General features: G+C 33.8%; 1 protein-coding gene across 7 annotated transcripts in view; it reads left to right on the plus strand.

Moving 5' to 3' along the window:
* ATP8A1 (ATPase phospholipid transporting 8A1) overlaps positions 1-17,011 on the plus strand; it is a 248,531-nt gene that overhangs the window by 66,634 nt on the left and 164,886 nt on the right. For 5 of the 7 annotated variants that reach the window (XM_017544905.2, XM_017544902.2, XM_017544899.2 and 2 more), the window contains 7 exons: positions 4,342-4,411; positions 5,586-5,713; positions 10,361-10,472; positions 11,804-11,969; positions 13,427-13,554; positions 15,832-15,909; positions 16,851-16,939. In XM_017544905.2, coding sequence (XP_017400394.1) covers positions 4,342-4,411; positions 5,586-5,713; positions 10,361-10,472; positions 11,804-11,969; positions 13,427-13,554; positions 15,832-15,909; positions 16,851-16,939 — 771 coding nt within the window. Of the gene's footprint in view, positions 1-1,781; positions 1,856-4,341; positions 4,412-5,585; positions 5,714-10,360; positions 10,473-11,803; positions 11,970-13,426; positions 13,555-15,831; positions 15,910-16,850; positions 16,940-17,011 lie in introns of all 7 variants that reach the window. The other 2 variants (XM_017544903.2, XM_017544897.2) reach the window with 1 other exon arrangement.

Raw genomic sequence — 17,011 nt, forward strand, 5'->3', positions numbered from 1 at the left:
CTGAGTAGCTGGGATTACAGGCACGTGCCACCATGCCCAGCTAATGTTTTGTATTTTTAGTAGAGACGGGGTTTCACCATGTTGACCAGGATGGTCTCAATCTCTTGACCTCATGATCCACCTGCCTTGGCCTCCCAAAGTGCTGGGATTACAGGCTTGAGCCACCGCGGCCGGCAGAGACATTATTAATAGAGAAAACCATATAGACTGAGCCATTAAATACAATTTTTATTTTTGTGCTCAAAAATGTGAAGATAATAGACTATACTGCCCTGAATTTATACTTAATTTTAAGTTGGAAATTTTTGAAATATTTGTCATCTGCCTCTATCCAATTTCAGAAACTCCCCAACAAGCTACTTGTAGTTCTTAAACTTTAGACCATTTTTAAAGAATGTGTTTTATAAACATTAAAAACACTTACTGGTGGCCATGAATATTGATTTATCAATACAGTTTCTGTGTCTTAATATGGTCTCCACAGTAATTAACTTCCTCCAAAATTATATTTTTAAAAGATTGTCTGATTAATTGCTTTTTGTTATTGAATAGAATTCAAAATAAATACCACCTTTTAGGGTTCCTTTTTTTTTTTCATCAAAGTGTTTTAGCTTTACTTAGCTCCTTTGAACCTACATTAACCTCACAAAATAGGTAGTAGTTTTTATAATCATTTAACGAAAGATAAATTTTGACTTTAAGTAATGACTAAGTCAGGGTTGGAATACTCCTAATCTATCTTCACACTCTCCACTGTCAAAAGAAGTACATGGTGATTTTCACCTGCCAGTGAGCAACCACTTAGCAGTAAGAGTAAACAATTGTTTATATATTTTAATGTTCAATTTTTTCAATGTTTAATTGCTAAGAGTGTATCTTCTGTGAGGTAGTTTGAAATTAAACCATGAACATGGTTGAAAGTTACTGTGTTTCATAGGCTTTCATTTGAAATGAAACAAATTTTAGCATTTAATAAATAACTAATACATTTATGTGTTAAGAAAGTATAAAGTAGGGTAAAATAACTCAAGCTGTTAATTCAACTCCATATTCCTGGCATCTCTATTTTATACCCTCTCTGATTTTCATGCATCTTTGCGTTAAAATTAATAAGATGTTTATGCAATTAACCTTGAAAATATTTTGGAGTCAGAACATTTTTAATAGTTTTTTTTAAGTGTATGGGGTGGGGACTAGAATACTTTGTTTTTCAAAACCCCATAAAAACCCTAAAAAATAATTTTCATAATTATTTTCTTCTTTTTTTGATACAAGTGGACATACAGTAGATGACATGAGGCTTAGAAATTTGAAAAGGAAAATCTAGAATATAATGCTATCTATAAAATATGCTTTAATTTGATAAGCTTATGAGTAAACTTTTAAAAATTAAGTTTTCACACTAAAAATTTAAAATGGACTTAAAAGCTACTAATCTTCAAATATTAAATGTTTTCTTATGACTTCAGACCTGATCAAAATAAGTTTTGAAAAAATTGACATTAAACGTTTTTATTAACATTTATTATTTTCTATAATAATTTCAAACTTTTAAATATGTATATTGTTCATCCACGTTTACTCTTGTAACAATCTATTTTATTGATCAAGCAATTGAGGTTCGAATTTCAGAAGATTATTGACTCCGCCCTTTTGGTTTCTAGGTTTTAGTAATTTTTTTTCCAAGCCTTGTATACTTTTTAATTGATTTAATATTTTTTTCTCTGTTATTCATTTTTTTTTTTTTTGCCATTTTAATTATTTTATACTGGGACATGTAGGTGGCAGTAGGGGAGATAGTGAAAGTGACCAATGGGGAACATCTCCCAGCAGATCTCATCAGTCTGTCCTCAAGGTTAGAACCACTGAGTCGTATAGGATGCGTGTATGTGGGTCCTCACCCTAAACCAGAGAACAGTTGCACCCAAATATGGTTGAGTTCTGTGTCTCTTCCTTTAAAACGAAAACTTCTTATACTGCTTGAAGATGGACATTTTACAGATGTTTTAAAGGCATTTTTGAATACTATGTTGAATGATGCTTGTCCTTCAGTTGGGCAGATTGAACTCCTGTTGTTATCAACAAGAGTCTAAGAGGCATGCCAATAAAGATAGGTGTTAATTTCCTATGCACCATTAATATATATTCATATTTAAAAACATGCCTGAGTACTAAGGCTTAATTTATCTCTCTGGGATATTATTTTGAACAATGTTAAGCTTTTCATGAAACAATCATTGAAAATTGATTATATTTAAAACATTTGTCTTATTCTTGTATTTTAAATTTTCTGTAAGTTCTATAAAATCCTTCCAGCGATTATGACTATAATTTGGGCTCATAGGGTTTATAGAGGACCCCCTGCACAAAGCTGGATGTTGCACATTTTGTACCGCATGCTTTGGGATCAACTTTTATCCCACTTGTATCTAGTGACAAAGTGCACGTTACTGTGATCAATTTCAGCTGTCTACTACTGTCTGTATTGTGATATGCATCTTGTTTCATTTTTCACTTACTAATCAAAAAGCCTGCTTTGCCTCTCTTGACTAGTTTGTGTTTTAGATGTCATCATAATTTGCTGAAATATTTATGATCTAGCATGATTCCTTATCTGAGACTTCTTGCTGCCTTTCACAGCACTATTAAGAATTGCTTCAGTAACTACTGTCTTAAGTGATTTTGAGAATGTTCTGAATTTCAGTGCATATTTTATTAGCCCAATTTCAAATAGAAGTCAGCCATTTGAACTTTCTAACTTCTTAGCCATTAAAGTCCTAGAAAAGTTACTTTATGAAAAAAAAAGTAGAATTAGAATGTTATTCTTACTGTCAGAATATGGAATCAACATTGTCATTTAGTATTTTCTGTCATCATGCTTCTATATTATCAGATGATGTGTTTTATAAATTCATAAACTCTGTTTCAAATGTATACATAAGTAAATTTTGAATTTGGAGGAATTTCCAGAGCCAAATTACTATGGTGACAGTGATTTAAAAAATAAAATTTTGATTAAGTGATAGAGTAAAAATATAAATTTTAAAGGACTTATTTTGGGGAAAAAAGTAGCAGCTTTTATGAAAGAAAGCTCATAGAGTAAATGGAAGAACTTGCAGAACTACTTTATAATGAGTCAGTAAAATATTTTTTATTAATGTCTATGTGTTTAAACAATTTTCACAAATCTCTGGGCCACAGAATTAAGGTACATGCCCATTTCTGAAACTTGGAATAGTCTGTTTTGCACGTGTACAAATTGGATGTTGATTAGAAAATTCCAGGTGTTTATAACTTGTACATTTCTTTCTTTCTAGCTTTGAGTGTACCTCCTTGCTTTCAAAAGATTACATTTATAATTACTTATGTGATATTAGTAAATTAAGAATATTATATAACCAAGTGTTAATGAGATTAACTTTAGAATGCTTTTCTTTAGAATTGAGGATCAGATTATATAGTTGGGCTACAAATTCACATGTCTGTAGTTGCTGGGCAAGTCAAATCAGCATGTGAAAGGGAAAGATAAAATAGTCCAGGCTGTGCGGTATGATGAAGCTAGAGAACATGGACCCCTTATGCCAGCTCCTACACACCAGATTTTACTAGGACACTCTGGTGGGAACACATGAAGTGTATCTTCTAGGTTTAGGTCACAGAGCAAATATGACCAAGCTGACTGATTTTAGTTTTAGTTTTTACTTCTATGAGAATTTCTCAAGCAACTTTAATAGAGCAGAAGCAGAAAACACAGAGGGAGAAAGTTATATATCCACTTTCATTGTAAAATTTGTTCATATTAATTTTTTAAAGTAACCTTGAAATCTAAATATTATGGTTTATATGATCCTACTCATCATAGCTAAAAGGGAAATAAATGCAAGTTTGTAGAATTAGCAACCTGGAATTTTCTCATCAACCACTTTCTTAACCAATTTACATGTGTGCCATAAGCATGAAATCTCATGTGGTGTTTTTGAGCTAAAGATAAATCTGGACACAAAACTGCTTTACATTTCAGATACAGTCTGTGTTGTGTCTGTGTATGAACAATTTAAATATAATGTGAAAATCTATTCATTTGCATTATCTTGAAGACCATTACTGATTGTTGTCAGAAAATTGCTTTTGGGTCTTTCTGGCTGAAAAGCTGATCCATGAGTTGTCATGCATGGGTTCTGCCTCACAGCATCTTGCTGTTAGAATAAAATAATCAAGAAGCTAGGTGACTATTACTTTGTCTAGAACGAAAGGCTTCAGTGAGTCAGAGCTTTTAAATAAGTTATTATTATGCTTTTCTTCCCCCACTAAATGTTTGTGCTTCTCAACTCTAAACTATAGTGAGCCCCAAGCCATGTGCTACATTGAAACATCCAACTTGGATGGTGAAACAAACTTGAAAATTAGACAGGTAAGATCTAATACAAGTATATATAATCACTGCTGTTTTCTTACATGGAATTAAAAGCTTCTTTCTTTGTGTTATTGTCTTGAAGTAATCTGTCCTATTTTAAGTATGTTCCCATGGAACCGCAATGAAGATGTTTTGTAAACTGGTATTGTTAAGTATTACGGAAGACTTGGACGTATCTGTCTGGTTAAATATGGTCTATCTCGTAGGTACTATTTGTAATGTTTTAAATTATTTTATGTAATAGCTAACACTCAGATAATAGTAGTTCTAAGTGCTTTGATATGTTTTAACTTACTTTTTCCTATTCACCTGTTTCAAATTATAATTTGGCTTTGCCATGTTAAAAAAAAAAAAAAAAAAAAAGCTGTACAAGCCCCCATAACACAAGTTTACCTACATAAGCTGCGTGTACACCCCTGAACTTAAAAATTTTTTAAAAAGCCATACTTTCTATTCCCATTCTAAAACTCATTCATCTTGGGGAATAGTTTACATTTCTATATTTATTTTTCATACTATCTTGGGCAAAAACAATGGTAAAGTTTTTATTTTTAAAGTTTTAAAAGGGACTTTAAAAATCTATGCCCTTGTTTTCTAGATGAATGATGGAAATGACATTTGGGAGGGTTAAGATGTGTTGGAACTAGATCATCACAGAGGACCTGGACCTAGGCTGCCATGATGTGAGGGGGGCCTGCTCAGTGACAGCTGCTTCTGGTTGGCTATGGGGAAGAACTGTTTTAGAGTTTCCCTTCTCAGTGGAATGAAAAAAGAGAAAGCTATGTTATTTGAACACAGATTCCATCTATTTTTCATATTTTTTTAGATTCTAAAGACAGACTTAGACTGTATAGGGCTAAATATATAACTTTTATTTTCAGAAACAAATGGTTCTTTGGGGACTTCAAATTGTCTTTGCAGACTAGCTTATCGGCTCTTAAATATATTTAAGAACTCTCACAAAGGTCCCCTATTCTTGTGCTAAAAACCTGTGCTCAAGTCAGAGAGGAAGGAATCTCTTAATTATGATTTAACAGAGTAGGGGAGAAATGCTTATAAAAATAATGGGATCCCTTAGCTCTTAAGACATGGATGAATTTAAAATTCCTCCTCTTTGCTCAGATACAACTTATTTAATATACTCTTTTGCTTATTTAAAAATTCTAAACAGGGCTTACCAGCAACATCAGATATCAAAGACATTGACAGTCTAATGAGGATTTCTGGCAGAATTGAGTGTGAAAGTCCAAACAGACATCTCTACGATTTTGTTGGAAACATAAGGCTTGATGGACATGGGTATGTAAAAATCAGTCTTCATAAAAACACAGAATCCACTGTGTCATAGTGTATTGCTGTGTCTTCCAGGTCTGGAGACATAGTATTTAATTGTGTGCTAAGTTTGAGTACTCAAAACCCTTTTTAAACCATTTTTAAAATGAATCTACCTTGAATCCTTCTGTGAAGATGTTGAATCTTATCCATTCACATGGGATAGCTGATGACTTCCCAGAGTTCCTTCCAATCTGGCAGGAGGATATTTTCAGAGATATTCCAAGGTCTGGCACATTGTTTAGTGGATGAACATTGGGAGTAAGAATTACCTGTGGCTTATTCTTTGGCCAAAATACTCGTGTTATAGGCTTAACTATCCAATCTGCATGGCTTGGGTCCTTTACTGCGATCTTGGGATGCTTCAGGGAGGTCAGAATCTACCTTCAAGTGGTCTGTTGTACTGGATAATTTATTGTCTCCCTCTCTGTGAAATTTCGTATGCTCTTTCTAGCCTGTGTTATTAATTACAGTCATCTCTTTTTGTTACCTGCTACTGCCCTCTCTTGTTTCTTCTCTTCTACCCCTTCCCTCATTCATTCAGCCAGTACATATTAAGCACCTAATAAGCCAAGCCAGTCACAGGTGTTAAGGAGGCAACAGTGAACACAGCAGATTAATATTCCTGGCCTTAAGCCTTAGTCTGTTCAGGCTACTGTAACAAAATAGCTTAGACTGGGTAATTTATAAATAACAGAAATTTATTGCTCACAGTTCTGGAAGCTGGGAAGTCCAAAATCAAGGCACTAGCAGATTCAGTGTCTACTGGGGGCCTGTTTCTCAGAGATGGTACCTAGTATGTCTTCAATGGCGGAGACCCTCGGACCTCTTTTATAAGGGCGTGAATTCCATTCCCAAAGGCCCCACCTTCTGATACCACCGCCTTGGGAATTCAGTTTCAATATGTGAATTTTGGGGACACACATTCAGACCATAGCACCTTGTGAGTTTATTCTTGCAGTGAGGGAATGGCAAACATACAAACAATAAGATGATAAATAAGAAAATTTTATACTGTGTTAGAAAGTGATAAATACTTTGGGGAAAAAATAGCACAGTATAAGGAAGATTGGGAGTCTTTGGAAGGAAATAATTTTTTGTTAGGGTGGTTACATGTAGCCTCATTGAAAATGTAACATTTGAGCAATGATGTGTGGGAGGTGAGGAAGTTAGCCTTTTGGATATCTGGAGGGAGATGATTCCAGATGGAAGGTGTAGTCAGTGTAAATTATTAGTTCTATCATTACATGATCTTCAAGTGGAAAAGAGCCTGGAATAATTGTGGAATGATAGGGCAGTGTGGTTGGAGTGCTATGATCAACAAAGAGAGTAATGGAAGAAGAGCCTAGAGAAAACATAGAGCCAGATCCTATGGGCTTCATAGGCCATTCTGAGGGTGTTACTTTGAGTGAAATGGGAATCCATTGGAGGATTTTGAGGAAGAAAGATTAACAGTTCAGTTTTGGACTTTATAAGTTTGTCTGGGTGAAACAGAGATGTCCAGGAGGCTGTTGAATACATATCTGAAGTTTGGGACAGAAGTCTGTGTTCATGAGTTATATTTGGGAGTAGGTGGCATAGATATTTAAAGCCATGGGAATGGAAGAAATCACTGAGAATGAAAGAGTATAGACGGAAAATTGAAGAGACCCAAGAACTCTCCTAAGACCCACGAACGTTGTTGGGAAAAGCAAGGGCACTAGTGAAAGAGATGGAGACCACGTTTATAGGATGGTAAGCAAGAGAGAGTGAAAAAACTGTACCAAGGCAAGGGACCAAAACTGGGTCTGACATTGCTGTTCGTCAAGTACAATGAGACTGACCGCTAACATTTACCTTTAACAAGTGGAGATCATTGAAATTGATTAGAACAGGTGCCTGATAAGAGCGAGTTTGAGAAAATGGAAGAAGAAGAGTTGAAAATAGCAAGTGTAGACTTCTTTTTCAATGAGCTTTGTTGCAAAGAGAGCAAAGAAATGACACAAACTGGCAGAAAAGGTGAAGGGAGTATTGCCTACCTCCCTTCTCCCCTCTTTTCTCCTCCACTCCCTACTTTCCCTGCTTCGTCTACTTTATGGTATATCTCATCTCCCAGGCATTTGTAGTAGCCAGCTAAATGTTGGCTAAATATACTAGTTCAACTTACCAGCCTAAGAGAATGTTTTTGGTGTTTTCATTATTTTGTAATTGCATTATTAGAGTGTTTGAATTCTAAAGGACATTTGAAGTATACCCTGAATGGCCATTCTCATTCAGATCTTCCAAAAGCTTTCCCATAATCCTTGAAGTAATTATATGTTCTAAAATTTGCACAGAGTGATCTTTCCACGAACATATGGTTAAAGACTAATGATAGATTTGGCCATTTATACCACTATTGTTTCTATAGTCTGATGTTCCTAACTGGCCAGCTTCCACGTCTTAACAGTTTTCTGTCAAATTGATGCCGAGCAAATCTATGCTATAAAGGAGAAACTTTGTATGATGGTGCCAAGATTCACGGTACAAAGAGAATTTATATAGTATCCTGTATTTCATATGAAAGGTAGAGACAGATTTTTCAAGAACTTTGTATCTGTAGCACATTTGGGATTTACAGTGATTACCCAGAGCTCTTGGAGACCCTTTGGAATGAGTATACTTTGTCACAGTCTAATGCCAAAAGCCCTGGAACACCAGCTGTGATGAAAACTAATTCTTCTTGAGTCCTTACAGTTGAAAAGTAGTATGCTTTGCTTTTGAAGTGTTTGTGTCTTAATTCCAGTCAGTCCGTACCACCAGTACTGAGACAACAGTTGCCATACTGTACCCCATTGGCTGGGTAAGGAACAGTTGTCACGTGTGTGTTCCAGAGCATAGTCCAACCTCCCAAGAACTCATTGGAAACCCACCTGAGACCCAAGGCTCCTTTCAACTCTGAAATTCACCCCTAATCTTGAGATATACATTAGAAGGATTTCCTTCCAGATAGGTCCTAAAGGCATGCTATTGTACATAAAGAATGAGAGTTACTGTACATAAAGAATGAGAGTTACAGTTGCTTTTTTCTTTCTCTAAATTGGAATACAGTATTTCTTAAGGATTCATTCAGGTGCTGTTGTTACCTCCCCATCTGGATTGATTTTTACCCGTGTAGGTAGAATTTGTGTAGTTCCTAAAAGAATGTCCAAGGCCCAAGCTGCTACTGGCCTTACAAGCCTACTGGCCCAGAGCAGCTCACTAGAAATGAAGACCTCAGCCTCGCTTTGCCTCCACTTACAAAGAAGTTCTGTATTCTCTGTAGATTTTTCTTGTGGAATTGTTTCCTTCTTTTTCCAGAATTTTAAGATACATTTTTCTTTATATTTGACCTTTTTTCTCTTATTAAAAATGAAGAATTGGTTATAATAATCCTTGAGCCATTAAATTTGTGTATTACATTTTGATCAAGAACTCCAGCATATCTGTGGTTTCTTAGTTCTTATGTCTCTGTGTGAGTTTTATCACCCAGTAACCTACTGTAGTGGGTAGCCTTGAGAAAAATCCACAAAAATACCAACTTAAACCTTATTCATGAAAAATGTGGTTAAATAATTGGGAATGAATAGCTCCAAAATTCTTACTATTCATTGGAAATTTATTCATAATTCTTGGGGAACCGATCTTCAAATATTATAAAACAAATGTTCTAGAGATTTTAAGTAAAGGGACTTGTCTGTAGGGGGGTCAAGGACTGCGATGCGAGCATGGGGTGAGATCTGTGTATTTTTCTTATGAATTTTTTGAACATTTATTATGCACAAAGCTATTTTTAGTTTAAGGAGGTGGGGGAGGGGGGAAGAGAGGGAGAAAGAGAGAGAGAGAGAGTATGAGGGGGATGGGGGAGCGCTGATGTGGGGCAGACAAATTCCATAGCCCCACCACTTTATAACACTTTTAGAACCTAAATGGACTTATTAATTCAGGAAAAGTTATAAATAGGTGTGTAAATTCACCTCTGAATCCCAAAACATTACTTACTTGTTGGTTAATGTATTAGTTTGCTCAGGCTGCCATAACAAAATACCATAGACTAGGTGGTTTTCATGATGGAAATTTATTTTTCTCACATTTCTGAAGGCTAGACATCTAAGATCAGAGTACCTGCATGATTGGGTTTTTGGTGAGGGTTCTCTTCCTGGCCAGCTAAAGGCCCCTTCTTGCTGTGTCCTCACAAGGACAAGAGCAAACTCCTCGAGTGTCTTTTTATAAAGGCAATAATCCCTTCATGAGGACACAGTCCTCACGACCTCTTCTAAATCGTATTACCTCCCAAAGGTGTCATCTCCAAATACCATTATGTTGTGGGGTAAGAACTTCAACATGTGAATAGTGGAGGTGAACACTGCAGTCCATAGCCGATAGTGAAGTTACAGAATATGCCTGGTTTGGTGTTAAGGAGAAGCAACTTAAATACTTCTGTTGTTCCTGTTTAAGAAAATTATTTATATTGGAGGGAAATTACTTGCTTTCTAAAAATAATGTAAATGCGAGACAGGTTATTTTACTAATGGGCACTTTTGTAACTATATGGTGACTAGAGTTCTTAAGCATTTTAGAAAATACTGTTTCTAACGTCAACGTAATCTGTCCTAGCACTGTTCCACTGGGAGCAGATCAGATTCTTCTTCGAGGAGCTCAGTTGAGAAATACACAGTGGGTTCATGGAATAGTTGTCTACACTGGACATGACACCAAGCTGATGCAGGTGGGATTTTTATCTATGAAACCTTTTGGACCTAAGGCTTTTGTGAGTGTATGATTTATAGGTCTCAGGGCAGTGGTCCCAAACATAGGAGACCACCTGTCACAGATTCCTGATCCAACTCTGTATGTCCAGAGTCTGGTGTTCTCTGAGTGGGACCCTGAAATTACCTCCCTATGAAAATGGCTCACTGCACACAGGAACACTGGAAAGTTCACCAAAGATTGTCATGTACTCTCAAGAATTTTGTGTATGGGTCTATTGGCAGCATTTACTATTATAGTGATTATTACAAGTTGTCTGTGTCATGATAAGTGATCTGCATTAAAATATTTGTCTTGTAATTTTATTTTAATTCAATAATCAAATTTAAAATTTTATTTTTATATTTTTATAAATTTTTTTAAAAATTTGAATCAAATGGCCATTTTTCATAGCAATTATATGTAAGGCTGTTTTTGCCAGCAGCTTTAATTCTTTAATTCATCAGCTTTTAATTCTACGTTATAATACCATCATATTCAGTAGTTAGATGGGTATGGAAAACAGTTTTAAGAAACTAAATGAAAGTCTGCTCTAAGAGCTAATACCTTTGTACCTTGTACAAGCATGAAGGTATCAAAAAGCAAATGAGATTGTTGTTAGTGATTCCACCCCTAGCCATTTTATAAATTCTATAAATCTTCATTTTACGTTGATTATGACATTTAATTTTCTGTCCTGTGAATTGTTTTGGTTAGCACAGGCCTAAATAACCATTTGAATCATCAAATACACCTAGAGAGACTTGACTCTGTCGTCCTTTATAGCCAGCACTACTTAAATTGCTGCTGCATTGAGTAAAACAATTGCTAAATGCCACCAGAAATTTCAAAACCAAAGATCCTTTAGATATTGCCTTCATATGTTGAAATTTCCAGGTGCCTGGTTGTGGGTACATGGGCTGCCTTGTCTGCCACTCTTCCTGAGCTGAAACACTAACTAAATGTTTCCAGACTATCCTGTTTGCTTAGCCAAGGAATGCAATATTTATCTCACCTGCCACAATGCAAAAGCTGTTTTTGCAAAAGGAATGTGATTTCCTTCTCCTCTTCTTTCTTATAGTTTACTTCCTAGAAAAAGGCTTGGGTGGTATAGTGGCCTTGAAAAAAAAAAAAAAAGGTGGTTAACCATTGGCACCTTACTACATTTGTCATGGATTCGGCATAATTTTCAAGCATCCACCTACATCTAGATACCGAGCTGTGACTTTGTCATCCTCAACAGAATACTAAGTATACATTACCAAATTATTGGTGTACAGTTTTTATTACTCATCTTGTTTCTTTTTACAGAATTCAACAAGTCCACCACTTAAGCTCTCAAATGTGGAACGGATTACAAATGTACAAATTTTGATTTTATTTTGTATCTTAATTGCCATGTCTCTTGTCTGTTCTGTGGGCTCAGCCATTTGGAATCGAAGGCATTCTGGAAAAGACTGGTATCTCAATCTAAACTGTAAGCAATAAAGTGCTTACTGCACTTTTTCAAATTAAAACATATATTTGTTTCACAATTGATCTTAATTTACTTTGTGGAATTTTCTATTGTTTCTAAAAAGAGGACCTTGTTGCCAAGATAGCTGGACGTTTAATCTTTTTTTTTTTTTTCCCAATGAGATTTCTAGCAAGTGTAAGTAAAATTTTGGAATCCTAAAATGTCAGAATCCTTAAAAACATAATGAACACCCTATAGTGGTATAAACCATTAACTATGTATAGCCATTTATGATATACATCAGTGAAAACTGTTCCTTAAAAATATTTTTAACACAGGTGGTTAACTATATGGTAAAGAAAGTAGATTGACCATGTGTGGATATCATAAAGCATATATATATTTAAATATATATTTTATATATTTTAAAATACAATATATATTTAAATATATATTTTATATATTTTAAATATAAATAAATATATTTTAAATAAAATTACTTATTTTAAGTAAAATATATTTTATTTATATTTTAAATAAATAAAAGCACCAAAAATTGGTTTATATGGTTTAAAATGTTTAAAATGAATGTGCCTTCATTTGAGCTCAGTAATGTAGTGAGTTCTGTATTAAATGATAATCTTATCTCAGAGAAAGTGCTAGTAAATAGTTTATCTTTAGAGAATTTATCCTTTTATTATTGTGGTATTAATGTACCACCCCTGGATATCTCTGTGAAATGAGTTTACATTTTCATTTCATAAGTACTTAGCCAATAAAGACTTAACTTCTGAAAGTGTAAAAACAATTTCATGTAAAATAATATAGCAAAAACTGGTATTTTTAAAGTTTTTTATTACATTGATCTATCTTTGCAGCAATTCCAAGTTGTTTTTATAGTTACTGTTTTATTATTTCAATATCAGAACTGTTACTACTACCATCAGTCTGTTTCTTTGTATACTTTACAGCTGTGTCTGGTATAGCTATTTTATTTTCATTATTGAGGAAGAAGAGTATAATGTACCTAGGAGGATAATATACCTAGGACTGAATAGTACTCATAGTTTGGATTGTTTTTGCTGTTGCTGCCTTAATTGTTTGCTTTCAAAGCATACTTTAAGTTGGAAATACTTTTAAGAATTTGTATAAAAGTGATTCTACCCAGTTGAGATTTTATAGTTATAAACCCTCAGTGGCCTCCCCCTTTAGAACAGGATTTGCAATATTTGACAATCCTTTTCACTGCCTTACTACTTCTATACAACTCTTACCTGGATTAACAACATATTGAACACAAATAATGCAATTCTGTCTTGAAGAATATACTTGAGAATTAGGATAGATCATCAGCAAAATGTTCCTCCCAAATTATCAAATAAGCTACGTAATGTGGAAAACTTACACTATGCTAATTTGGGGTCAATACAAATAAAATATAAAACTATAAATGACATTCTTTCTGCCTCTCCCAATAGATGGTGGTGCTAATAATTTTGGACTGAATTTCTTGACCTTCATCATCCTTTTCAACAATCTCATTCCTATAAGCTTGTTGGTTACATTGGAAGTTGTGAAATTTACCCAGGCATACTTCATAAATTGGGTAAATATGAATTACTGTTGTTTGTTTTCACCCTACACAATAATTTTGTCCTTAGGATGCTTTGATATCCCAGGAGCATTAAGGTCTTAATTATATTACCTTTTCTTGACCACAGGATCACATTTTTGAACCTAATTTGTAGCAAAGTTCCTCATCTCAGAATCATAAGTTTATAGACCAGACATTGTGGGGAAATTGGGTCTCTAGTACAGAAAACCTATTTTAGAATACATAGTGGTTATGGGAGAAGGAGAACCATGAGTTTAGAGTTAAATATCTGAATTGTGGTTCTAGTATTATAATTTACTAGGTGTAACAACTTTCTCAGGTCACTTCTTTTGAAACCTATTTTCTTGAACACAAACATAGGTATAATATGCCTTACGTGCATCTCACAGTGGTTTTATGGACTAAGGAATCTCTTGACATAGCAAAGAGCTTCATAAATAATCAAGCATTATACAAATAATACTGTAATTCCTACTGATATCAGCCAGATTATCATGTTATATCATGTTATTTTCCACACTGTAAACAATTTTAGTTTCACTCAAATTTTTCTTCATAATTTTTTTCTTGAATATCGTTAAATATTGGAAAAATGTTGAACATCTATTTTCAAAATGTTTTAAGTGTGGTCTTACAGTTTTATTTTTATAAGTTAAAATTAATGAATTTATTATGTAAATTAAATCTGTGGGCCTAATCTGCCAGAAAATTTACTTTTTCTTTTATTTTGAGAAACTTTGGTGTTATTTTTGTTGTTTCTTTCTTTTTCAATAATTGTAAAGTCTTTCAATATGAACAATATTAGGATTTTTTTAATATAACTGATTTTTTTAAATGTAACTGCTCATTATCTTCTTGTAGCAAATGATCTACCTAAACTGTCAATCTCTTAATTCATTGGTAAGAAATCAGTGTAATTTAGAAATCTAAAATGAGCTGCAGGTGTAGCTCACTTCATGCAGGAGCTATGTGGCTGAAAAATTATGTAATAGGATGTGTACAAATGTAAGTAAGGCTTATTGAAGTTTCTTAATAGGGTAACTCATTGTGAGGATCACATAAGTAAACTAGGTAATCACTTTATTTTTTTATTTTCAAAAATAATATTTTTCAAGCAATTATATAATTTTAGTGTTGAATGAACCCAGCAGGCATATGCTCTTCAACCACCTTTCTAATATACAGAGATTTTATAATATCTGACAGAACACTAGCTTTCCAGGCTTCTTTTACAAGGCAACTTCTTTCTTGTGTGAAAACGAAATTATAACTGTCTTTGTTTGATCTAGTTCTTCCCAATTGATCTATTATGAAAATGCTTAATCTAGTTTCTGAAAGATAGTCTGGCAAAAGAGCTTACCTCAGCTATTATTCCAGTTCTATCCTGTCTTTTCCTTTCTTACTAAACATTCCCTGTCGTCTTCTGTTGTCCTTCATTTCGTGTGATTTCCAGCTTAATCTCTATTCTAATCACTCTTTCTCTTCTCAACAAAGGCCCAGTTGGTTAATATCTTTCTTAAAATATGCAACAGCCTTTTTCAGAAGTGATGTTGATTGGTTCAGAATACAGACATGGGAGAGGATGGGCTTTGATTTTAATTTTGGCCTTTTCATTTGACGTGAAAATTTGTGAACTACAACCCTGATTTGTTAATAGAATAGTCTACTATAGAAAATGTTAATTTTGTAGTAGAAATAGTCAAGTCTCATGATTAATAGGCACAAGTCAAGTACAAATAAGTACAAAAGCTATACATTGTTGTCTTTTGAGAAGTGCATTTTGCTTTTCTTTCAAGAAAACAAATATGCAGTGAAAGAAACTTGGCCCAGAAAGTACAACCAGATAGAACCTCTTGGGTAGTGTTTCCAGGAGTTTGAAAGCCTAATTATTTGAGCATTGTTTAGTTGCTGAGTTCTAGCTCACGTTACTAAATACTTGCCTTATGACAGACACATTAGGAAGCACTTTAATCCTTATAATAGGTCATTTATATAGAAAATGGTGGAATGATAGTAAACCTAGATTGCAGGATTCATAGGCTGTCACTACCATACTGTTCTGCACTTACTGTGGAATATAATAGTCTATATTGAACACTTTTTAGAAAAATAGAAGTAAATGGTATAGGGATGACAAGAAATTAGTGATTACATATAGTACATCAAGTGACTTACTGAAGTATGAAGATACTAATTGTTTTCTTTTAAAATTTCACCCAATTCCTTATTACTAGTTGTACTCAATGATTTACTTAATTTTTTTTAAAGGATCTTGACATGCACTATGAACCCACAGACACTGCTGCTATGGCTCGAACATCTAATCTGAATGAGGAACTTGGCCAGGTAAACTCGATTTATTGATATGTGTTGAATTTAAAAGTCAGATTTGGTGTGGTATCTGCTGTATATGATAACTTCAGATGAATGGACAGCTTTTAATTTTCTGCTGTTTGGATAATGTATTTGTTAGTGCATGATGAACAATTTTCATTTTAGTAAATCAATTTTTGAAAACACTGTTTAAAGCAGATTTTGCTTTCAAGGTAGAGTATTCCACGAACTTAAAGATATCCCTCAGTATAGTAGCCTAACTAGTACGCAACGTATTGGCTGTTTTTGAGTTATAAACATAGTTTTAGAATTGTTCCTAGCTTTCAACCAGGAAGGGAGGAAAAGTTTAACAACAATGAAGCTATGTGAGGCTAGTCAATAGGAATGTTAGAATTATAATTCATACTATATTTACATAAGTGTATATTTGTAATCCGTTTACATATTCTAGCTAAAAAAAGATTTTTCTTTTTTTGTATCATTGCTATATTCCAACTTATACTTTACAAGTAGAATCTAGTCCAGAGTTATTCTTATTTCTTACTAATTCAGATGTTGCATGAAGTTAATTGCACAAGCTATTACAAATTGTACAGTTGCTTGTTGTATTGAAAAATGCTGATAGATGTTTTGGTGCTCTATTGATGTTAAGTAGTGGTAGTAGCGCTTTCTAGTGGAAATTCAGACCATACTAAGGCGTATGTCTATATAATTTAGTTTTCTAGTATGGTGATAGTCTTTAGTATTCATATGTGAAAAGATTCATTTGTAAAATACTTTTTTAAAAGCTGGATATATTCCTTGATGAGTATGCAGAAAGTAGTCCCTTAGTAGTATTCATTGTGCCACTGCAATGTTAATAAAAAGCATTAGGGTTTTTTTTTTTTTTTTCGCTATAAAAGACTGACACAAAGACTTTTGAAATATTAATGAGAAATTTTTAACTTTTTTAGGTTAAATACATATTTTCTGACAAAACTGGTACTCTCACATGCAATGTAATGCAGTTTAAGAAGTGCACTATAGCAGGAGTTGCTTATGGGTGAGTTTTTTTCTTTAATTAGGATATGAAATACACATTTAATTAGTACTAACAGTTTGGTATATTTGGGAG

The sequence above is a fragment of the Cebus imitator genome, unplaced genomic scaffold, assembly GCF_001604975.1.
Source record: "Cebus imitator isolate Cc_AM_T3 unplaced genomic scaffold, Cebus_imitator-1.0 Scaffold173, whole genome shotgun sequence".
Lineage (NCBI taxonomy): Eukaryota > Metazoa > Chordata > Mammalia > Primates > Cebidae > Cebus > Cebus imitator.